The sequence below is a fragment of the Lemur catta genome, chromosome 1 (assembly GCF_020740605.2).
Source record: "Lemur catta isolate mLemCat1 chromosome 1, mLemCat1.pri, whole genome shotgun sequence".
NCBI lineage: Eukaryota > Metazoa > Chordata > Mammalia > Primates > Lemuridae > Lemur > Lemur catta.
This window is the reverse complement of record NC_059128.1, coordinates 219,442,012-219,465,832: the sequence shown is the minus strand read 5'-3', so window position 1 is coordinate 219,465,832 and position 23,821 is coordinate 219,442,012. Positions and strand designations below refer to the sequence as shown.

Genomic DNA, 23,821 nt, shown 5'->3' with positions numbered 1-23,821 from the left:
GCCTCCTAAAACTGATACCCACCTGGTCATACAGGTGTTTACAACCACATAGGCGGATTATCACCACTAGAGTGCAGAACATAGGAGGTTTATAAATGGCTTGGTCAGGACCCAGGAGTGGGAAAGGAGTTTAGAGGTTGTAGGGTCACTATGCCCTACAAATGTAGAGTAATTCTCAATAGAGGTACTATGGACATTTTTGGTGGGCCAATTCTATATTGTTTGGGGACTGTCCCACCACTGCAGGATATCCACTGATTCTGCCTACTAAATGTGGTAGCTTGAGAAGCGGACAGTCATTATGACAACAAAAGCCAGCTTCATCAATTCCTAAATTGTAAGAGGTATGCAGGGTGGAGGAGAGAGTGGTAAAGACCACTGGCCAAGAGGGGGAAAAGTTGAAACCTTTCATGCTATTAACAGGAACTAGAGTTTTAGAAGAAAGATACTGTGTATCATTGAGAACACAGACTAAATGCCTAAACAGTGCTGGACACATAGGTCATTAATAAACAATGGTTCTGCTTCTAAAAGTCACCTGTTCCCAAACCAAGAAACTTCTACTACATTATTAATGATATTCTGCTTGAATATCTCTGTTGTCACAGATGAAAAACAGCCTTTGGCACTGGAGAGATTGGTGTTTGAATCCAAGTCAGGCAGCTATGGGGACACTTAATTTGAATCTCAGTGTCCTATTTATAAAAAAGGAATATTTAGGAGGGTATAATTAGAATTAAAACTAATATATGTAAAGCACTGGCAAGTACTAAGCACTCAACAGACAGAAATCATAATTATTCTCACCCTAGTGATGAGATTTATTCCCCTAAAAGGAAGCACATCTCACTATGGGAAAGGTCAAGTTATTTGAAAACTTTTATTAAACCAAAATCTGCTTCCCCATGACTTCTGCTATTTAGACCACTATATTTTATTTTTTCCCCTCATGAAAACTAAGAATTAAAAACCTCCAGTTTCCCAAATAATAAGGTTTCTAGATATATCTTCCCTCCTGATAGTCTTCCTCTGGATTTGGGATAATTTGTGATGTTCCTTTCAAAACTCAGCATTGAATACAATGCCCTGATCCTGGTCACCAATACACAATATTTCAACTAATGTACCCCAGAACTTTAAAGTAAAAGTAGACCTAGTCCCTCCACCTTTTTTTTTGTTTCAAATAGATTTTGTAGAGAGGTGGATGGACTGTGCCTTTAGCACTCCCCTTTGTTTAAATAGATGTTTAGAATCAAATATTTGAATTCTCAGGTTTTAGGAATGTATTAAAGTGTAGAGAAAGGAAGACTAAAGGATTAATAATTACTCTATGAATAAAATCTTCTAGGTTTTGTCAGGCTAGGATTAAATGTAGAAGTAAGGCTTATGGTTCATAAATCGTTAAGACATGTTAGTAGAGAATAGAAAATACAAAGATATATTTAGTGTGATGAATAATTTGATTTTGTTAGCAAATTCCATTTAGAAATTACCCAAGTACCCTCTGCAAGGCATCACCTGCATATCCAATCCACATGACACCAGGCTCTGAGGCCTCTGAGGTCGAAAACCTACAGAGGAACAGATATTGGAATGTCTCTTCAGGGATCTGCTAACTTTCTTATTTTCCAAGTCTAGGATCTTGATTGCCCCGGAGTCATCAGCAGAAGCCAGCAGGTTCTCAGTTTCATTCAATGAAAGACAATTGATTTCTTCTTCATTCACATGAAAATGGTCCAGGGAACCTTTGAGGGACCTAACATCCAGTATGCTAATAGCTTCTCCATGTGAGGCATAGAGCCTGGTGGGGCAGGAGGGAGAAAATAAGACACTGGTAACATCATCAGCCCCTTGGAACTGCACGTGTCCTAATGGAGTCCCATCTTCACCCCAAGCTGTGAGATCTCCACCCTCTGCTCCAGAAGCCACTAGCCCTTCTTTACTTCCACTCAGGCAGAGAACAGAAGAAGAATGTCCACCAGTCCACTTGACTGCCATAATGGCCAAGAAGACTCTATGAAGGGAGGGAAAAAACAATAATCTCATATTTTATACAAAACCTTGACAGCAGGAGACAAATGTAATAAGCAATATTTCACTTAAATATTTTTAAAAGATATCTTTAAAAACTCAATCAATCAAAAAAAAAGTCATTTAAAGATCAAGTCTACAAAAGCCTAGATGAACACAAGGTTGTGGTATACTGGTGGCACATGTATATAAAGGCTTCTCTTGCCATCAGGGACCCAGGTAAGTCTGGTCCTCCAGTCTTTGACATGAGATCCACATAAGAATAAACATGAAATATGCTTATTTTAAATTAGGAAAAATTCTTTTAAAGAGAGGGTGGGACAATCATCAGGTTATACCTCCTATCTGCATGTTTTTGAAAGTGAGCTCTGTAGCCAGACCCTGCAGGGTGGTATCAGCTGGGTGACTTTGGGCAAATTACTGACCTTCTCCATGATTCACTTTTCTTCTCTATAAAATGGGGATAATAACAACACCCATTTTATAGGATCACTGGAGGATTAAATGATAATATATGTAAAGCACACATAATGGTGCCTGATACATAATGAATGCTCAATAAATGTTCTACTTTTCTATTACTACTTTTCTATTACTACTTTTCTACTACTTTTACTATTTTTTCTATTTTTCTACTTTTTCTATTACTACTTTTTCTATTTTTATCAGGCTGGTCAAAGTGGCACGACATATACTGCAGCAGGGTCTCAAAGTGTGGTTCCCAGAGTAGCAGCATCAGCATCACCTAACAACCTGTTAGAATTATTATAAAAATTGTCAGATCCCACCCTTAACCTACTGAATTGGGAACTCTTGGGTTTGGGCCCGGCAATGTGTTTTAACAAGTCCTCCAGGTGATTCCAATATGTGCTAGAATTTAGAATCTATATTACACAAATAATCATCTGGGGAACTGGTTAAAAATGCAGACTTTTGGGTCTTACCACAAGAGACTTAAACAGATTACCTAATTTTATTCTCAAAACAACCCTTCTGACTGGTATTACTCTATTTTACAGATAATAAAACCAAGTCTCAGAAATTTTAAATAACTTGCCCAGGGTCACTTGGCTCATAGGATTTGTACATGGGATCCCATATAAAGGGATCCCGAATCTTTAAATAATGAAGACCCTTTTCTAACGACTCTACTGGACAACATTTTTACTTGTTTTCTTTGAAAGTACAGGAAATGACTAAAAGCTGATAAGTCATTATACTGCTTTTAAATGTACTTACATATGTTCAATCATATTACCTACCTGCACTTATACAACAGTAGTACATATGTGCAAAATTTAGATTTCTGATCCCTAGGAATCCCAGATATAGAGACTAGAATTGCCACAAAATACTACCCTGCCTTACCTGCCTACTGGTCAATGCAAAAAAGGAAATCAGCGCAATTATACAGCAAAAGGATGCAAACAAATCTATCTGGACAAATTTAATTTTTTCATTTTATAAGCCAAGGGAAAATTTACTGAGTGTAAAACTGCCGGAGTTGCTTTACTATTATCAGAGAAGATACCTCAATTTATTTCAAAGGTACAGAGATAATTTTTGTTAACACTGTTAGGAAAAATCATTTAAAATAAAGTTTCCATTCCCAATACAAAGCTTATTTCCTCTCACTTCCAGACACACAGACACAAAATAACTAATAAGACTGCAAAAAACCAGTGATCTATTAGTAATCAAGGTAACAGTAACACAGTCACAGAATCAGATATAGCAATTTTCATTAAGATGACAAAATGAGAATAAGACAAAAATAAAACTTTTTTTTATTTCAGTAGAAGCACTCAATTAGCATACAGAGGAAACTAATTAACTAGATACTGAAACAAATAAGATTTAAAGGAGAGGCTTGGAGAGGAAATGACTCAGAGGGAGGTAGACAAGGAGCTCTGGTGGTTTGATTTTTGCTGACAAGTACTGAAATAGCAGCAGTTAAATAATTTTCTGACATTATCAAAGACTCTTGCCAAGAGTTCCAGGTAAACCAAGATTTCAAACAAAAGGTATTAATATTATTTAGGCTTAGAACTGTAATATGTAATTATTATATGATAAAGATGCTGCCTTGACTTAAAATATGAAATTTGAATTAGGTATTGAAAATGCAATTTAAGTTACAAATAATTTTGTTTAACTGTTATTAATGTTGGTGTTGATCACTCTTTCCTGAGTTAGAATTTTGATTTTGCTAAGATGAATCACTTTTATTTAGTTATTTTTTAACTATTTACTTAGCATTCCCTCTTTTATCCTGTATCTTAGCTCTTCTGAGATCAAATTCTTTCTTCTTCTTCTTTTTTTTTTTTTTGAGACAAGGTCTTGCTCTGTTGCCCAGCTATAATGATGCAGTGGCACTGCAACCTCCAACTCCTGGGCTCCAGCTATCCTCCTGCCTCAGCATCCCAAGTAGCTGAGACTACAGGGGTGTACCACCACCTCAGCCTGAGTTTTCTATTTTTTTTATAGTGACAAGGTATCCCTGTGTTGCTCAGGCTGGTCAGGGTAATTTTTCTTTTTGTCGAGACAAGTCTTGCAATTTTGCCTAGGGTGGTCTTGAACTACTGGCTTCAAGCGATCCTCTCGCCTCGGCCTCCCCAAAGTATTGAGATTACAGATGTGAGCCACCATGCCCAGCCACCTATCTAGTCAGAAAAATAAAAATAAAGACCTATTACTGAGAATGTTAAGAAAAGGAGAATTGGGAAAGCCCCAGAAATCCATACACTGAGGTATTAATTTTAGCCTATCAACATTTATCATGAAGAGTATTGATCAACTACATTCAACTAGAGCCTCCAAAATCATTTGTTTAGTCTATAAAATCTATAAGTCTATAAAATTATCTGTTATTATTTGAAAAACACTCAAAGACCACCATGAAAAAGTTAAACAATCAGACTAGTGTGGTAGAAGGGCAGTGGGAAAAAATGTAGTTAAATTCGAGTTAAACCAAAACAGTTCTTCAGAAATGAGTTGGCAAGCCACTGTTTCTTCTTTTTCTATTATTGGGACTAGAAAGCCTAGCAGAAATAGGTTAAGTGCCACTATCCCCACATTTGTGTCAAGTCAAGAAGCTTCTCTTTTCTGATATAGTTGCCTAAAAGGTCAAGCACAGCCATTAATCATATCTACCGTGAATTACTTTAATTAGATAATAGATTCCTTCCTTCTAACACCCAATGAGATCATGGAGTGGGTGAGGGAGAAAGGTGGAGTAATTTTTTTTTTTTTCATGCAACACTGTTTTGAAGACAAGGGTAGGGCATTTTGAGAGCATCTGGAGTGCCAGAGTTTGCAGTTCTGAACAACCACAGGGCAGAATGAGAGTACTGAAAACGGGGAAGTGGCCTGGTGGGGAGGGTGATGAGCAGGTGAAAGATTTGTAAAAAGAAAACGAGGGATTGATAAAGGTAATCTTTTCCTACTTTGAAATTCTACTTGGGCCAGTTGGGGGATAGTCTGCCACAGAAAGTCACCTCAATGACTGGACTAGATTAGCACCAGAATTATCTCATTGGATCCTTCAAAGGCTTTTCCTCACCCATACCGTGACAGATAGGACAAAGGCCAAAGTCTTTAATAACTGAATGATCTCTACTCTCAACACTTTGCTCCAGTCATACCTCAATGTCCTTTCCTTGCTCTGTGCCTTTCAAGCTATTCATTCTGTCTGGTTGTTTACCCCCCCTTCTCAGATGGATCAACTCTACTTAGCCTTGAATATTTAGAAGAAATAAAACTGTATTTTCAGACAAAACTTGGTCCAATATTCAAGAAATATAATCTTAGAGACAGTCACCATCACCATAATCAGTATAGGTCAACTTTTCTTCACAGGTTTGGGTTTTCTAAAGTTGGTCTTAGAGAAGCCAGATAGCCACCAAAATGATTGAAGGCACGTGGTGTTGGCATTGGTAAGAATGAAAAGAATTAGGGTTACTGAGCTCGGTGCAAAAGACATCTGGGAAGAAGCGTTGGGCAAGTAATAATCAAACACCATATCAGAGAGTAGGGAAGGTAGCTGCTGTTCTTCTGTTTTTACTAGAGACCAAGCAATGGTTCACAGTGAGAAGCTTCAGGAAAGAATTCTTACTACATAAAGGTTGCAAGACACTAATGTTGAGTAAGGGAGTCTCTGAACCCTATTATTGTAATAATTACTTACCCCTTAGAGGTGTTTTGAGAATTACGCATATAAAAACCTGTGTAGGAGGGCAGAGGGAGTAAAAAAAAAAAAACACACACACACACACACAGCGTAATAGACTTAGTGTAGTGCCTGACTCCCATTGTGATTCATATGGTTATTATTCTTTTACTAAGTGTTCTTTAAAGGCTCTCAGGAAACCTTTTGGGCCACTTAGGAAACGTAGTATGACCAAATAATGCTAATTCTTTCCCTTCCAAGAAACTGTAAGTCTAACCCCCACTTAATTTTCCCTATTGGAATGTTTAATTGAATTAAAACACATTACCTTAATCTGTCTACTAAGTGGTGGACCTGGAAAAGACCACATAATGTCCGAAAGAATGTAGCACATAATTAGCACTCAAATGGCACGTTAAGGTTATCCAAACGTTCGTTGGGGGGGGGGGGAGGCGGAGTTTGTTAAATGTAGCCACCTTACTTTCCGAATGCACACTGGAATAAACGTTCTGATAAGCACAGTTAGGAAGAACGAGGCCTGACCAGGAAAAGAAGACCCAAAGGAAAAAAAAAGGATCCAATTCAAGCGGAAGGTGGAGGAACTAGGAATTGACTAGCAGAGGAAAGTTTCATGCGTTAAGTTTGAGCCTGAAGCAAGGACCTAACTGACACAAGGAAACTTCATAGAAGGGGCCCAGGACAACAGACGCGAGGCCACTAGACCACAAAGAGGAAAAGGCACTGGAGCGAAGCCCCAAACCCACCGACGCCAGCCTCATACCTGAGCTTCCCGCTCCCCTCCTGGGCGCCTGGTGATGACCTCACCCGTGGGCGCCCAATCGTATCGAGCGTAAGGCGCCAGGCGCCTCAGCCAAACAGTCACATCCGGGGCCGAGAGGAACCGCGAGCGAGCTGGGCGTGCGCCTTTGCTTCGTGCCCTCAACCCGCATGGCGGAGCCACGGGCGGGCCGCGGAGAGGCCGGAGGAGTCGGGCGGTTCCGGCGCCCGCGCTGAGCCGCGGGGGAGGGGCGGAGGACGCCCGTGCGGCCGGTGCGTCTGCCCTCAGTGAGGCGGGGCGCGCGGCGAACGCCCCCGGGCAGGGGCGGGAGTGGTGAAGGCGCCGGCGGTTGGCACTGAAAGGGGCGGTGAGCGAGCTGCTCCGTTCGCTAGGCGAGGCTTGGCCTTCAGAGCAGAGACGGGGGGAAGCGGTGGCGGCGGCGGCCCTCGGGCCGGCTGGTGAGGTGATGGCGGCGCCGGCCCCGGGGGCTGGGGGAGCCTCGGGCGGCGCTGGCTGTAGCGGCGGCGGCGCGGGCGCGGGCGCGGGCTCTGGGTCCGCGGGGGCCGGGGGCCGGCTGCCCAGCCGGGTGCTGGAGTTGGTGTTCTCCTACCTGGAGCTGTCCGAGCTGCGGAGCTGCGCCCTGGTGTGCAAGCACTGGTACCGCTGCCTGCACGGCGATGAGAACAGCGAGGTGTGGCGGAGCCTGTGCGCCCGCAGCCTGGCAGAAGAGGCTCTGCGCACGGACATCCTCTGCAACCTGCCCAGCTACAAGGCCAAGGTGAGGGAGCCCCGGGCCACGCCGCTGCCCCGAGTCCTGGTCCTCGGCGCTATTCTCTGTGCTTCTCATCTAAGCTTCTGAGTGAAACGTCTCACCTCATCCTCCCGCCTTTCCACGGTTACCGTCAATACCTTCCTCACCTCCCTCGAACATAAAGATCCTCTTTTCTTTGGATTGAAGTTCTGTTTCTTAACCCACCCCACTTCCGTGATCCACTTTTTAAAAGACTAGATGATTTCCCATCACTGGTTTCCATCACTCATTCTACTTTTGACAGTCTTTCCTCTTAAAGACAGACCACCATTACCATTTAATGCTCTCATCCTATTTTTCTCCCTGGCCTCCAAATAGACTTTATTAGATTATCTCGGCTGACTTAATATGGGCTTAGTTTTTAAGATATTTGCTTTCACACCACATCTTACATTTTCCAAGCGCTAATTTATAACCATTTTATCTTTATTTTCGCCCAAGTTCTCTTTAGTTTTCTTCACTGTATTTAAGGCTTACAAGTGAATTGGTACTAGGCATCCTGCTAACTTTCAAGATACAGGCTTTTAATACAGAATTCTCCCATCAGCACCGCTTAACCATCGTAATACTGCCTTGTGCTACAATTTTGGCTACTTCTTGATAACTTTTTCATAGTTCTACCTTGATGGTGTATCTCTTCTCTTCCATTTGTTATCTCATATGTTGATTCCAGTTTTGCTGCTTCCTTTTTTTCTTCTAGATTCTGGTGCAATTTCTGCCATCTTCATATACAAAATAAAAATGTCAAGTAACAGGTTGTGGTAGGGCTGCAAGGATTCTCCAGGTCATCCAAAGGACATTGGTCTTGGGTTCAGTTAGATGGCTGATAGCTGTTTGGTACAGCAGTGGCCAAGAGCATATATAAGAGAAAATGAGGTCTGACTGGAGTGTAGTAAACATAAAAAATACATTAGTAACTGAAAAAGGGAAAACATTCGTTTTGAATGCTAGATTACCAATGAGGTGGGAAGAATAAGAAGTAAAAATTTTTTTGTGTGAAATAGATGAAAAATTTATTCTTCTATAATAAAAAAGTTTTCAGTTTAACAAGATAAGGAACATTGCTATGAAATATGTAAGATATCAAGTTTTTCTATTAAGTGAAATAACATTAATTTACTAGGACTATTGTACATGGTAGATGCTCAGTGGATACTGGTAATTTATATAGATGAGTGCACAATATTGCAGTTTTGTCCTAATTTGCCTGATAAATGTGTAGGTTTTATAAGTTTTATTTAGTTTTTATTTTTCCATAAAGTTTATTGTTTTTAAGTATTTAAGACTTTTTTTGTAATTGTAATAGAACCGTTCACGAATCAAGATTCGTATAATAATGTGTAATAGGTAATATGTCTGTGTGAGTCAAGCTTCAATAGAAGCAAAATGATATTAAGGAAAATGTCTTCCTTTTGCCCTTTTCCCCCAGCCACCCGTTCCCCTCCATGGAGGCAACCTGTGTTACTATTTATTTTGTATCCTTCCAGAGATATTTTTGCCTTCTTAAGTTTTTAACACTTTGCCGTTCTACTGTGTTCACTGTAGGTATTGTAGACTTGTACTAAGCACATTCATTAAGATATTGCAGGACTTTTCTTGATTATCTTGAGGATAAAAAATTAATTCAAAAGGCATCAGATAGTCTGGTAGAGAAGTCGTCAATCTAGTAGAGGAGAAAAAAGTATGTAGACACAACTGTAATACATGGTAGAATTTTCTCCTTACTGTTAGAAACATAAAAAAGTATACTAGAAGTTCAGTGAAGAGAGAAATTTATAAGTTGAGTGGAGGATTGGGGAAGGTTGAGGTTGTGTTTGTGCTGAATTTTAAAGATGAGGAAGATTTAAATATTTTAGGAAGAGGAAGTACTCTGAACTGAAGAACAAGAGGAAAGTAAAAGGTTTGTGTAACATATATTTTTATTTAAAAAAAAAATGAGTGCCAGGGACTATGCTCAGTTTTGCAGATGCAATGACAAATAAAACAGACACACACTTTCAGGGCTGCCTTGCCTTATGGAGCTTACAGTCTAGTGGGGGGAATGAATATTAAGCAAATAATCACTCACATATAAAACTGCATCTGGTAAATAGTATAAAGGAGAGATTGTTGGTGCCTTGAGTGTCAGTAATGGAGGATTTGACCTAGGTAGGGTGGTCAGGGAAGGCTTTCTCAGAGGAAATGATGCATGAACTAAGACTGGAATGGTAAGGATAAATAAGTCAATGGAAGAGAGAACAGCTTTCCAGGAGGGAACCTTGAGAGTATGAGGGACAGAAACTATGTCAGTGTGGCTGAAACGCAAAGAGCAAAGGTAATGCCTGTTTGAGATAAGAAGGGAGAAGTGGACTGGGGCCAAACTATAGGAAAGCCATTTTGAATTGTAAGCAAGAGGGATTTAGGGGCATGTGTATTGGAGATATGCTTATTTTGCATTTTTAAGAGATTATTTCTGACCTCAGTATGAAGAACAGGTTGGAGGGGGACCTTAGAAGTATGGTAGATCAATTAGGAAGTAGGTAGTAGAGAATATGGAGAGAAATTGGGAAGTAAAATCTGCAGAACTTGGCAATAGATTTGAAATAGGGGTGAGGAAGAGGGAGGTGCTAAGGATGACTCCTAGGTATTGGGCTCACATAATAGAGAGATCACTTGAACTAGATTTTGGAGGAATGGCAGTGAGTTCAGTTTTGGTAGAGTAGAATTTACAGTGTTAATGAGACTTAGGAGAGATTTCAGGTCAGCAGCTGTTAGAGGTTAGAACTTAGAGGAGAGGTCTAGGCTAAAGATATAAAATAGTTTAGTTAGATTGAATGAAAGGAAGTCGTGGGAAATATGATTGTAAAGTTAAGCTAGAGCTAAGTATATTGGGGAGGGGCTTGAAATACAGCCTTTAGTCTACAGTTTGGGCTGTGTTCCGCAGTTAGAAACTATGGAAGTTTGAATAGGGGAGTGACAAAAGCCGTGCTTTAAAAAGAATAGGCAATTAGATGAATTTGAAGAGGGCAGGTTTTAGTGAGTCCCTATACTAGAGATGCTTGCTTAAGACCTGAATAGGTGTGTAGAGGAGAGAAGGGGATGGCTAGGAGCACTGTTGTAGAGAACAAGTCTACATAGGTGGACAGCTGACTGGGTGAGTCAGATGAGGAAGATGGAGGAGTCAATTTCCAAGGAGTCTGGGTAATAGAGAAGAATGGGAACAGGTCTGGAATAGCATAAAACTGAAAAGTGTTTGGAGTTAGTCAATCTATTTAAGAGCTTTCTTTTTTAAAAGTTCATGTTTTATATGCCACCAAATAGCATTAATTATTCCAGTCATACTTGGCATCTAACTCTAATTCTCTAAATTTCAGACTGAAATCTTAAGCTAGATCTTTTTTTTTTTAATTTCAGCTTATTATAGGGGTACAAAAGTTTAGGTTACATATATTGCGCTTGTCCCCCCGACTCCTGCTAAGCTAGATCTTAACATGGTTGACTATAAAATAAAATTCAGGTTGTGCATTAGACTGTGAGACAGAAACTATAGATTGTTTTAATTTATTGATTTGGTATTTATTTTCCCATTTCACCTGTATTTTTCAGTATCTGTCTATAAAAAAATAAGGACACAACATAATCACGATACCATTATCACATCTAAAAAGAAATTAACAATAATTCCTTGATATCAAAAATGCAGTGTTCAAATTGGAGTCTCAGAGTCTCACTTTGTTGCCCAGGCTAGAGTGAGTGCTGTGGCTTCAGCCTAGCTCACAGCAACCTCGAACTCCTGGGCTCAGGCAATCCTCGATCCTCAGGCTAATTTTTTGTTTCTATTTTTAGTTGCCTGGCTATTTTCTTTCTATTTTTAGTAGAGATGGGTCTAACTCTTGCTCAGGCTGGTCTCAAACTCCTGACCTCAAGCGATCCTCACGCCTCGGCCTCCCAGAGTGCTAGGATTATAAGCATGAGCCACTGTGCCCAGTCAAATGTTACTTTTTTGATTTGCATTTTATTTAATCAAGATATGTATAAGGTTACCGTGGCAAAGGGTGATGTGTTTCTTAAGGCTATGTTAGTCTACAGATTCATTTGCTTTCTCCCCCACCTCCCACCTCTGCAGCTTATTTGTTGAAGAAACCAGATTGTTTATTAGCCTGAATTTTGCTGATTTCATTCCCATGGTGTTGCTTAGCATGTTCTTCTGTCCTCCATATTTCCTGTAGAGGTTTGATCAATTTAGATTAACTAGGTTTTTTTTTTTTCAAGATTTTTTTTACTAAAATCAGGTGGTTAAAGATGGGGTAGAAAATAAGATCTACGGGATTAGGTGTTATGTGGTATAGACAATGGTGGATAGGAATTCAGGAGAAAGAAATAAGGGGGATTGAATGGCTTCAGAATAGCTTCATGGGGCCAGGCACAGTGGCTCATGCCTGTAATCCCAGCACTTTGGGAGGCCGAGGCAGAAGGATTGCTTGAGCCAGGAATTCAAGACCAGCCTAAGCAACATAGCAAGACTCTGTCTCTACCAAATAAATGAATAAATAAAGCCATGTGTGGTGGCATACACCTGTAGTCCGAGCTGCTAGAGGCTGAGGCAGGAGGATTGCTTGAATCCATGAGTTTGAGGTTGCAGTGAGCTGTGATGATGCCGCTGCACTCTAGCCCGGACAACAGAGTGAGACCCTGTCTCAAAAAGAAAGAATAGCTTCTTGGATGTGGTCTTAGAGGATATATGGGAGGAGGAAAGCAGATAATGATACTACAGACAAAGAAAACAGCATCAAAGTAGAAAGGGAAATAGGAAGCATCAGGTCTGGAAGGCTTTGAAAGCAAGGCAGAAGAATTTGCAATTGACATGTGGTACTAAGTATGGAACTATCAAAGGTTATTGAACTGGGATGAGATGTGATACAGATGCTATTTTAGAAAGACAAATCTGGAAAGAATTCAGGTAGAGGGCAAACAACTTTGGAAAATTTTGCAGACGGCAGAGGAAGGGTGGTCACTAAGGAAGAATATAATAGAGGATCAGTCCAGGGAAATAGGAAGATGTCATAGAAGTTTAAGGAAGAGGTTGTCAATAGTGTCACTGTGACAGAGAGAAAAATAACTGCAATTTATAAGAATTGCAGAATAGGAATAGGAAAGTATTAATTAAATATTTTATAATGAATTGATATTCTCTTGAGTTATTTAGGCAATACTTAATATTTTGAGTACATTTTTCTCCCCGATTTATCCTTTTTTTTTTGAGATGAGGTCTTGGTCTGTTGCCCAGGCTAAGTGCAGTGGAATGATCATAGCCCACTGTAGCTTTGAACTCCTAAGCATGAATGATCCTCCCACCTCAGCCTCCCAAGTAGCTAGGATTATAGGCATGTGCTACCATGCCAAGCTAATTTTTTTTTTTTTTTTTTTTGGTAGATACAGAATCTCTCTATGTTGCCCAGGCTGGTCTTGAACTCCTGGCCTCAAGCGATTCTCTTGCCTCAGCATCCTAAAGTGCTGGAATTACAGGCATGAGCTACCATATCTGTCTCTGCCGCATTTAGTCTTATGTTCTGATCTTTTAGGTGCCTTAAAGTGTGTTATATATAATAGGAGCAAATAGGAAAAAATTTAGGACTACTTAATTTTACAGCCTCCTTATAGATACTCCTTATAAATACATGGGATAGCTGAAACAAGTGATTTTTTTTTTTTAAATCTCTGCTCTGAAGTACAACAATGAAACAGTAAAGTATTGGCTAATGGTAAATAAACAGGTGATGAGGGGACTGGATACCTGACTTCTCTTTGGGGCTCTTGCACTAACTAGCTGTTGATATCCCTGAGTTGGTCTGGGTGACCTTTCAGGGCCTTTCTAATACTGACATTCTATACTCCAGAGCTGAATTCTCAGGTTAACTAAAGTCCCAGTCTTCTACTGCTTTGGGATAGTTTGAATAAAGTAAAGTAGGGATTTAAAAAAGAAAGTTTTAAATTATTAAAATATGAGAAATTGTTATTACTTGTACAGAAAAGCTATTTTCATGCTGTCTTTATTTTAGAAACTTAAAAAACTTATATTTACTTAAGGGTCAACTAACCTGTCTTATTGGTGTCTGCTCTCATGACTATCCCTATAAATTCTAGGGGATTATTTGATTTGGTAAATGAGAGTTGTGATGTTTTAGTGTATGAGTAGTACTGAGCAAGTATGCTGAAGATCTAAGGTAGTTTGTGGTTACTTAAAGTTTTCATAAACTTTAGAGCTGTTATGACTAAGGTCTCTATTTTACATAAAATATTCTTTTTTGATCACAGCATTGGCAATATGAAAACCGTACATCTCTTTTTGATATAAAAATATCAAATGTAAACAAAAGTAGAGAATATAGTGTGATGAACTTCCCTATACCTATTGCCAAGCTTTTCCAATGATTATTCACAGCCAGTCTGATTTCATATTTACACTGCACACTCTCCCACTTCAAAGCAATATTTCAAAGCAATTCCCAGGTATCATTATTTTATCCATAAACATTTCAGTATAATCTCTAAGGATTCTTGTGTATATCTTTATGATTTTTTTTTTAAATCGTGCTCTTTGGATTGAATCTTGTATATATCTTTTGATGGTTTAAGAAGTCTATTTGGAGAAATTATACTATAATTTAGAATTTTGGTCAGTGATGAAACAGTTGGCAGTGATTTTTAATGTTATATAATTTATTGTGTTAGTTTGGCATCCCAAAATTTAGCCATTATTTAAAAAGACTTGTGTTATTTAAAAATATATAACTTCATTATTTAAAGACCTATAACTTGAAGTTTGGGTACCTTTTAATATTTAAGAAAAATAAAATTTGTATTTCTTTGGTCTGTTTCTCATCTTTTCAGATACGTGCTTTCCAACATGCCTTCAGCACTAATGACTGCTCCAGGAATGTATACATTAAGAAGAATGGCTTTACTTTACATCGAAACCCCATCGCTCAGAGTACTGATGGTGCAAGGACCAAGATTGGTTTCAGTGAGGGCCGCCATGCATGGGAAGTGTGGTGGGAGGGCCCCCTGGGCACTGTGGCAGTGATTGGAATTGCCACGAAACGGGCCCCCATGCAGTGCCAAGGATATGTGGCATTGCTGGGCAGTGATGACCAGAGCTGGGGCTGGAATCTGGTGGACAATAATCTACTACATAATGGGGAAGTCAATGGCAGTTTTCCACAGTGCAACAATGCACCAAAATATCAGGTGAGAAACTGGGTATTTTCTTAGGTGTGGGCCTTTGTCAAATCATGCCTTAATTTGTTTCAAATTTACAAATTTTTACATAGCAGCTTTCTAGTTTCTTTTGGTAATTTTAAAATAAATGGTATAAATGGTGTGTCTCAATATTTGTTTCCTAATACATATTCGAGCTTGAGCAATCCATCTTTCCTCTAGATCAAGGGTTGGCAAACTTTTTCTGTACAGGGCCAGATAGTGAATATTTTAGGCTTTGCAGTCCATATGGGCTCTGTCACAACTTTCAACTCTTGTGATAGCACAAAAACAGTCATAGATGATATGTAAATGAATGAACATGGCTGTGTTCCAATAAGATCTTATTTATGGGCTGCAGGACACATTTGGTCCAGGGGCTGTAATTTGCCAACTCATGTTCTAGATTGTCATCTTTCCTATGTCATAGCACATTCAAACCTTTTTTTAGGCAACTAACCCGACAAATGCACCTGTATGCTTGCATATTCATACTCACCCTCTGCTAATTATTAATCTGTGGAGTCAAAGCTCCTGGAGGCATTAATGATACCTGTAGAGACAGACAAGTTTCGGGCAAACTGCTGCATTTTTTATTTTTTCATCTTAATCTTAAGCCATATTCATTTGATTCTAGAGTCAAAATTATAGTTTCTTTTTTCTTTTTTTGACAGCCACAGAAGCTGTGATATAGTTCCTATTTGTAAAAGCCATATTATTACCATAGACTTGGCAGAGTGTAATACACAATAATCTGATAAGAAATTAGAAGTCTTAAAGAACTATAGATTACATATTTCAGAGCCACATGTGGCTTGAAAGCTGTAGCCTCAATAATGACCTAAAGTCAGACATATGAAAGTGGAACTAAAAATATATATCCCATTTTATGAAGTATAAAATCTGGAATGATTTTCTTTCATAGAATCCTTTCCTCACAGTCCTTTTAGGCTCTGCAAATACCCTAAAGAAGAAGGATGTCTGGTCTTAATAATCATTGAGGAGGCCGGGCGCGGTGGCTCACGCCTGTAATCCTGGCACTCTGGGAGGCCGAGGTGGTGGATCACTTGAGGTCAGGAGTTCGAGACCAGCCTGAGCAAGAGTGAGACCCCGTCTCTACTAAAAATAGAAAGAAGTTATATGGACATCTAAAAATATATATAGCCGGGCATGGTGGCATATACCTGTAGTCCCAGCTACTCGGGAGGGTGAGGCAGAAGGATTGCTTGAGCCCAGGAGTTTGAGGTTGCTGTGAGCTAGGCTGACGCCACGGCACTCTGGCCAGGGTGACAGAGCGAGACTCTGTCTCAAAAAAAAATAATAATAATAATCATTGAGGAGAAAGTCCTGTCACCACCCTTGTGATTATTTTGTAGTGAAAGTCGTTAAGTCATTGTTTTTTCAGAGAACATACTCTATATAGTTTCAGTCTTTTTAAATGTATTGACTTATTTTATCCCCAGCGTGTGGTCTGTCTTGAGTGTTCCATGTGTGCTTGAAAAGAATGTAAATTCTTTTGTTGGATGAAATATTCTGTAAATGACAGGTGAAGTTGGTTGGTAGTGTTCAAGTCTTCTATATAGTTACTGATTTTTCTTTCTATTCCTTCTGTCATTTGCTGAGAGGAGTATTGAAATCTCCAACTGTGCTTGCTAATTTGTATGTTTCTTCTTTCAGTTCTGTCAGTTTTTGCTTTATATATTTTGGAGCTCCATTATTAGGTGCATATACATTTCTAATTATTATATCTTTCTACCTGATTAATTCTTTTATCATTATGATGTGACCTTCTTTAACCCTAGTAATATTTCTTATCTTGAAGTCTGTTTTGTCTGGTTAATATAGCCACTCCAGTTTTCTTAGCTTACTTACTATTGCAAAGTACCTTTGATTTTCAGTAGGTCTTTGTATTTAAAGTGGGTCTCCTAGACAGCGTATGGTTGGGTCTTGCTTTTTATCTAACCCAATGTTACAGTCTCTGCCTTTTGAGTGTTTAGTTCATTCATATTTAATGTAATTGTTGGACTGCTTGATATTGTCCTTGCCTCTGTGCCTCTGAAGCTATGTTCTTTTATTTTCCAACCTGTTTCTCTCTATTCTTTGGGTTAGATAGTTTCTATTGCTGTATCTTCAAGTTCATAGATTCTTCTGCTATGAACTCTGCTATTGAGGTGGGCTAATGAATTTTGCTTATTGTACTCTTTAGCTCTAGGATTTTCATTTGGTTCTTTTTTGTAGTTTCCTTTTCTCTATTGAGATTCCTATTGACTCATAAATACTATTTTTTCTTTAATTCTTTGGACATATTTTTAATAGTTGCTTTGAATTCTTTGCCAAATCCAGTATCTAGACCTACTTGGAGTCAGCTTCTGTTGACTGCTTTTTTTTTTTTCCCTGAGTATGAATCATACTTTCCTGCTTCTTTTCAGATTTAGTAATTTTTTTAAGTGTAAACTAGACATGTAAATAATACGTAGTAGCAACTCTGGAGTGTTTTGTTTCTCTAGAAACTACTTTATTCTGAAGAGTATAGGTTTTCTTGTTTTAGTATGCACTTAACTTCCCTGGACTCAAAGTATAAGCTCTGTCTTCCCTGTGGGGTGCAGCAGCTAATGTCTTTGTCAGTTTTCCAGCTTTGCTGCTTTTTCAGCCTGGTTACCTGGGGGTTTCCCTGTGCCTTTTTGATATAGTGGTCACACAAGCATTTGGGCAGTTTATTCTCAGATTTTGGGGCTCATCCTTTCTGTTGCTTCTGGAGTTCCTCTAAGTTTCTAGTTTCTCTGCCATCTCCAAGTTTTGCCCTCTGACACCTAAAGCTAGTAAGATTTCTGCTTTTTGCTCCCTGTGCTTTTATATGCTATATGCTCAAAGGTGAAGCAAACTTCCAAATTTCACCAGGAATAGTTCTGATTTAGTTTCATCTTCTATACATAGGGATAATTTCTAGGATTGATGTGAGCATTATTAAATGGGATAATACAAATAAAACACAAAACAAATATACAACAAAATATTAGCTTCTCATTTATGTTTTGTTGCTGTTGTTCATGTTTTTGTTGGTAGCAGTGGTGGTAGTGATGATTTGGAGGTTTTTTAAGTCCATAAAATGGTTGTGGGTTAATCTGTGAGTTGGGCAAAGGGAGGGAAAAAGCAGATGTGTTGGCAGTTATTGGTGATAGGAAATACAATGAAGGAAAGTAAATGACAACAGCAGGGATTATCATAATGAGAAAGTATTACATTTTGATTTTTGGTACAACTTTCTGCCTCCAAGTGTGTGTATATGTGTGTGTGTAATTTTTTATATATGTATATATATAAAGACATCCTTTTATACATGCAAACTATAAAGATGAAACATCCTTATTTTATTTCTTTTCTTACTTTTCCAAATGGGAAAAGAACTAGATATATTGTGCTTCCAGTTCATCAGTTTAGTTTAACAATCAGTGCTGCTTTTTTTGTTCTGTTTTGAGACAGGGTCTTGCTCTGTCACTTAGGCTGGAGTATAGTGGCATGCTCATAGCTCACTGTAATCTCAAACTCTTGGGCTCAAGTGATCCCCTCCTCAGCCTTCTGAGTAGCTAGGACATCAGGTACTTGCTATCACACCTGGCTACTTTTAATATTTTTTGTAGAGATGGGATCTGGCTGTGTTGCACAGGCTGGTGTCCAACTCCTACCCTCAAGCAATCCTCCCACCTCAGCCTTCCAACATGCTAGAATTACAGGCGTGAACTCTTGCACCCAGCCAATGCCACAGTTTTTTTTTATGACAATCAGGTGTTTCAAACCAGTGGCCCACAAACTGACTTATAAGCCTGTTCTGCATCTTTAGAATCTATAGCCAGATTTGACTATTCATGATGATATAAGTTCCACATTGTATGTGGAACTGCTTTGTACACTTTTAAAACTATGTAATTGTTTTATTACAGTGATTTTGTTTTTATTGTGGTAAAACATGCATATTTATTATTTAACCATTTGTAAGTATACAATTAAGTGGCATTAAATACATTCACAATATTGTATAACCATCACCACTATCTACACCCAAAACTTTTTCCTCATCCGCAACATAAACTTTGTACTCATTAAACAATAACTCCCCATTTCCCTCATTCCCCACCCCTGGTAACCTCTATTTTACTTCTGTCTCTCATATATTTTACTATTATAGTTACCTCATGTAAACGGAATCATACAATATTTATTTTTTGTGTCTGGCTTATTTTACTTAGCATAATATTTTCAAGGTCCATCCCTGTTGTAGCATATATCAAAATTTCATTTCTTTTTATGACTGAATACTATTCCATTTAATTTGTTAAATTGTTAGTAATTAAATGTAGATCCCATGTAAATCTTAAAAAAAACTATCAAAATAAGCATTGTGATGAGACTGATGTATGTTCTTCATTACAGATGTTTCTCCCTGACCAGAAAGTTCCCTTTTGAATTTTCTAGATAACTTGTAGGATACATGTTCTTATTAATATTTTCAACTTCTTGATTTGTGTCATGTTTCTTCTAGCTATGCCCTTAGTGGATTTTCTTCTAACCTTTTAATGTCTATTTGCAGATAGGAGAAAGAATTCGAGTCATCTTGGACATGGAAGACAAGACTTTAGCTTTTGAACGTGGATATGAATTCCTGGGGGTTGCCTTTAGAGGACTTCCGAAGGTCTGCTTATATCCAGCAGTGTCTGCTGTATATGGCAACACAGAAGTGACTTTGGTTTACCTTGGAAAACCTTTGGATGGATGACAGTGGCTTTCTTGGGATGAAAGACTGAGTGGAGGAAAGATCTGCTTATGGAAAGTAGAACCATGAAGTGACAGTGTCATACGTGCATGTCCCGGAAACATCCTGAAAAACACATGAAATTGTAAACTGGAGAAGCAACTCTACAGCAGAGATTATCTTAGTGTTTCCTCTTTCTACCGGGCCAGAAAAATCCTCAGGGTTGCAGTTGGTTGAGTGGGCAGTTGACATATGCATGTTGCAACAGATTTTGTCTCTAAGTTAGCAATGTGTTATTTCCAACTTTAAAGGTGAGATTTTAGAGATGCTGTAAAAGGGATAAGATAAGGAAATAGCAAGATTTTTAAGTAGTGTGTTTGTGAAGAAAGATTGGTCCCATCTTACAACTGCCTGTTCTTTCTCCAGTCCTTTTTTCCAGCCAGCTTGACTATTAATTAGAAAAGTATGAAACTGGTTGGGTTTTATTTAATATTTTTAATATATTGAGAAGCATGGTCTGCCTGGACGGCACTTCTCTAAAAGTGAGATATAAAATTGTGCAGCTATTTTAAAAGTTGTATATACAATATGTGTGTAAAAAAAACTGTAAAAAAAAAAAAAGGACAAAGAGGTTGCTTTGTTCTAGTTCAATCTCTCAAAAACCACTACATGGTACAAAAATCACTTTTGGGGACAGTTGGGTAACTTACAGAGAAGAGAATTTTAAGAGGAGGTGTGTTGTATTGGCTCATTTTGTGTTAGTTTTGGCTTACAGTTCCCATTGCTATTACGATCTGTTGGGTTTTTTGTTTTATTTTTTTACGATCAAAATTATAGTAAAGATCCCTCAATCTCCTGGCTAAAGATTGAGGAAAGAGGCAAGTCTATTTCTAATCACACATATGTCAGTAAGGATGATCTAAACATAATAGTAATGTGCGTCTTTTTTGGTATCTAGTTTTATTTTTTGGTCTTCTGAGAAAGTGTCTCATAACACAGGACCCTGCTCTTACAGGCCTCAAATATGAAACCTATTAGTCATAGACTCTAGGAAAAAAAGAATTGATTTAATGATCCTTTTATTTTGTAACTTTATAATGCTGTAGATATTATTAAAAAAATTTTAATTTAATATTGTTTACATCATGCAACAATCTAAGCCTCAAACTCTTTTTTGGGGCTATAAAGAAAATGTTTACTTACCCACCTGAAACAGGTTAAGAATATTCTTAATCTCACTATAGCTAATTGCCCCCATGGGACTTGAAATATATAACACCTTGTGCTGAAAACTGCAGGTTGGCAATGTTTTGAAGGTTTCATTGTGGAAAAGTTTAAAATTCATTCCTATTTTGACTTATAAATCTTATTTCTCTTCACTAAAACTTTTGAATTAATAATCCAACACACATGAGCTGAGATTTTCTTTTGTTAGAAGAGAAACAAACATCTTTCTGTATGAAAGTATAAATTGTATGGTTTTAGATACATAAGAATTGATGAGGGCAAGTGAAATATTTGTACTTTTGGGGTTATTGCTCTATGTATATTTTGTTTTAAATCCAATAAAATTAGGGAGAGCAAGCAGCTGGCTGGGGTTCTTGGGTTGCTCCTTGAGAGTTAAGATTGTCAGTACTCCTATGATGCAGGGGATTTCAGCCATAGAACAAAGATTTATTGTTGCCACCTCAAAGTTTTATAAGTATTTGTTGTGTATTTGGTATGTTGCTTGAAAAGTTGAAATCTGTTAAAGATTCTTTTTGATACCATGTCAAGAAGAAACCTTGTACAGAGTGAAATTAATATGTTAAATGTATTAGAGAATATAGCTGGTATAGAAATTGATTTTCTTGGTGCAGAGCAATTCAATTTGGCAAGGTTTAAAATTTGATTAAAGAAGAGAATTGGTTCAGAATGATAATGGACTAGTTAGAAAGTGATACAATTTAAGTACTTGTTTCTTTTTCCAGTTGCGATATGGCCAATTCCAAGAGCTTTTGCTGAGAGTTTTGTCTTATTAGTAAACATTCATTTGTAGCAAAGTTTTGAAGGTGTTGAATCAAAACAGAAACACATGGTTATTGCATATTGGACCTAGAATCAAATAATTGACTAAATATTTAACAAGCCATTCTGTCTCAAAGATTTAAATTCCCTAATGTCCCATTTGCACATTATATAAGATGGAGGTTCATAGTTAGCGTGAGCATCTGAGGAATGAAGAGCCTTCATTTTTAAGCTGATACATACATTTGTTACTAGAGACCAATAGCTCTACAGAATATTAAACTGCTACAACGTTCAAGGAAATGGAATCTCCTTTTCATTGGTGCTGAGAGAGCATTTAGGTAGAAGACAGTTGCACCTGAAGATTAAGTATAAATCATCTAAACCATTGTTTCTCAACCTTGTCTGTACTTTGGAGTCACTTTTGGAGTGCTTTAAAAAATATGGATACTTGGGTTCCATATGCTAAGATTCTGATGTTGATCTAGGATATGACCTGGCCATAGGGATTTTTTAAAACTTTCTGATGATTTCAATATGCTGCCAAGGTTGAGAATCATTGATCTAAAATTTACCTTGAGTTTTCTCATCTGCAAAATAGAAAAAAATCTTTGCTCCCTTCCTTCACTACCTCACAAGGATATTGAGGGTAAAGGAGAAAATAATGGGAAAATATCTGTGCTATGGGTGAAAAGTGCTATTAAAAGGCCAAGTAGTGTTGTATTTCAGCTGAAACTATGATCAGGAAAAAAATATGTAATTGAATGTGCTTTGTTGACTTGGGAAACTGGGAGCACTTTCTTTGATTCTTTAATGAAGCATGCAGATGTGGAAGCAAACATCACTATTACACTTATTCATACTATGGTCTTCTGTCATAATTGAGATAGGCTGTTTTAATTACCTGGTTTTACATAGGAAAGAACTTTTAAGGCTTAAAGTCTGTAATGGTCAATGGCTCATAATTCATTAAATCTTTTCATACAAGGAATTCTGTGGTTAATACATATCATTTCATAGTTGCCATTAGTTATTCATTATTTGACTTTTGAACGTTAAGCCATTTATTTCATCTCCCTCATTCATGTAAGTTTAGATACAGATTAGATAAGGCAAGTAGGATTTACCCAGTTAAATATTTGAAATCATGGCTCAATGATTAGGCATCTTTTGCCTTTTAGAAATGATTTGACTGGAGAGTTTAAAAAATAACAGCCCTAAACCACATAGAAACTATTATAATTAATTATTAAGTCCCCAAACTACTGTTTATAATAGATTGTAATATTAATATTTTTTTATCACTTAAATAAATGAACAATTTGAAGAGATAGAAACTTAAGGACTTTTAAAGATTAGTGCTGAAAAGATTACTTTCCAGAAAGTACGACCATCTGAATTGAGAGTGTGATAGACAGGACTACTTTGAAGCCTTTATTGAGAAGAAACAGTCCGTACCCAACCCAAATGCTGTTCTCATAAAACATTTCTCAATTTCTCTGAATGTAATCTCTCCTTCCTTGATATTTCCCTAGTTTTATGGTTTATCTGTAGTTAACTCATGCTGTATTACTTTATATGAAATTATTTATATTTATTGATTATTTATTGGTGTCTTGTCTTCCCTAAACTAGGACAGAATCTCTGATGGACTCATCTTTGTGCCCATATCATTTAAGCCCAGTAGGCAGGTGCTTACATATTTGCTGATGGAACAAAGAAAGAAGTATGTAGGAAGACAAAAACTCATCTGAAGTTGTAGACGCTAGTAGCAAAAGATAGATGAGAAAGTTTTTTTATGTCCTATTCCAAGTGAAGCAGGAAGGAAAGGAATGCATATCTGAGGCTAGTAAGGAAGAAATAATTACTGTGAATGCATTTTAGCCATTCCCCTTTTTCATAAATGTTGGTAAACTTCGATTTTTAGTTCTTGGTGTAGATTTTATATTTGTTTAGAATTAAAATTAGAATTCTGTATTTTAATTTTTTGGAATTCTGTTGTTTTGCCTTAGTTTCTTAATAAAAAGTTAAAACAAACATTAA

The 23,821-nt window shown here is 37.8% G+C and overlaps 2 protein-coding genes across 5 annotated transcripts in view; one reads left to right on the top strand and one right to left on the bottom strand.

The window, feature by feature from the left end:
* Window positions 1-7,125, bottom strand: part of WDR53 (WD repeat domain 53) — an 11,584-nt gene extending 4,459 nt beyond the window's left edge. The window contains exons 1-2 of one of the 4 annotated variants that reach the window (XM_045540026.1): window positions 6,964-7,125; window positions 1,519-2,014 (exon numbers count right to left, since the gene is read on the bottom strand). In XM_045540026.1, coding sequence (XP_045395982.1) covers window positions 1,519-1,998 — 480 coding nt within the window. In that variant the 5' untranslated portion in view covers window positions 1,999-2,014; window positions 6,964-7,125. Of the gene's footprint in view, window positions 1-1,493; window positions 2,015-6,963 lie in introns of those variants that run through there. The other 3 variants (XM_045540025.1, XM_045540027.1, XM_045540028.1) reach the window with 3 other exon arrangements.
* Window positions 7,111-23,821, top strand: FBXO45 (F-box protein 45). Its single transcript, XM_045540029.1, has 3 exons — window positions 7,111-7,755; window positions 14,659-15,015; window positions 19,610-23,821. The coding sequence occupies exons 1-3, from the start codon at window positions 7,444-7,446 to the stop codon at window positions 19,793-19,795; spliced, it is 855 nt and encodes a 284-aa protein (XP_045395985.1). The 5' UTR covers window positions 7,111-7,443; the 3' UTR covers window positions 19,796-23,821.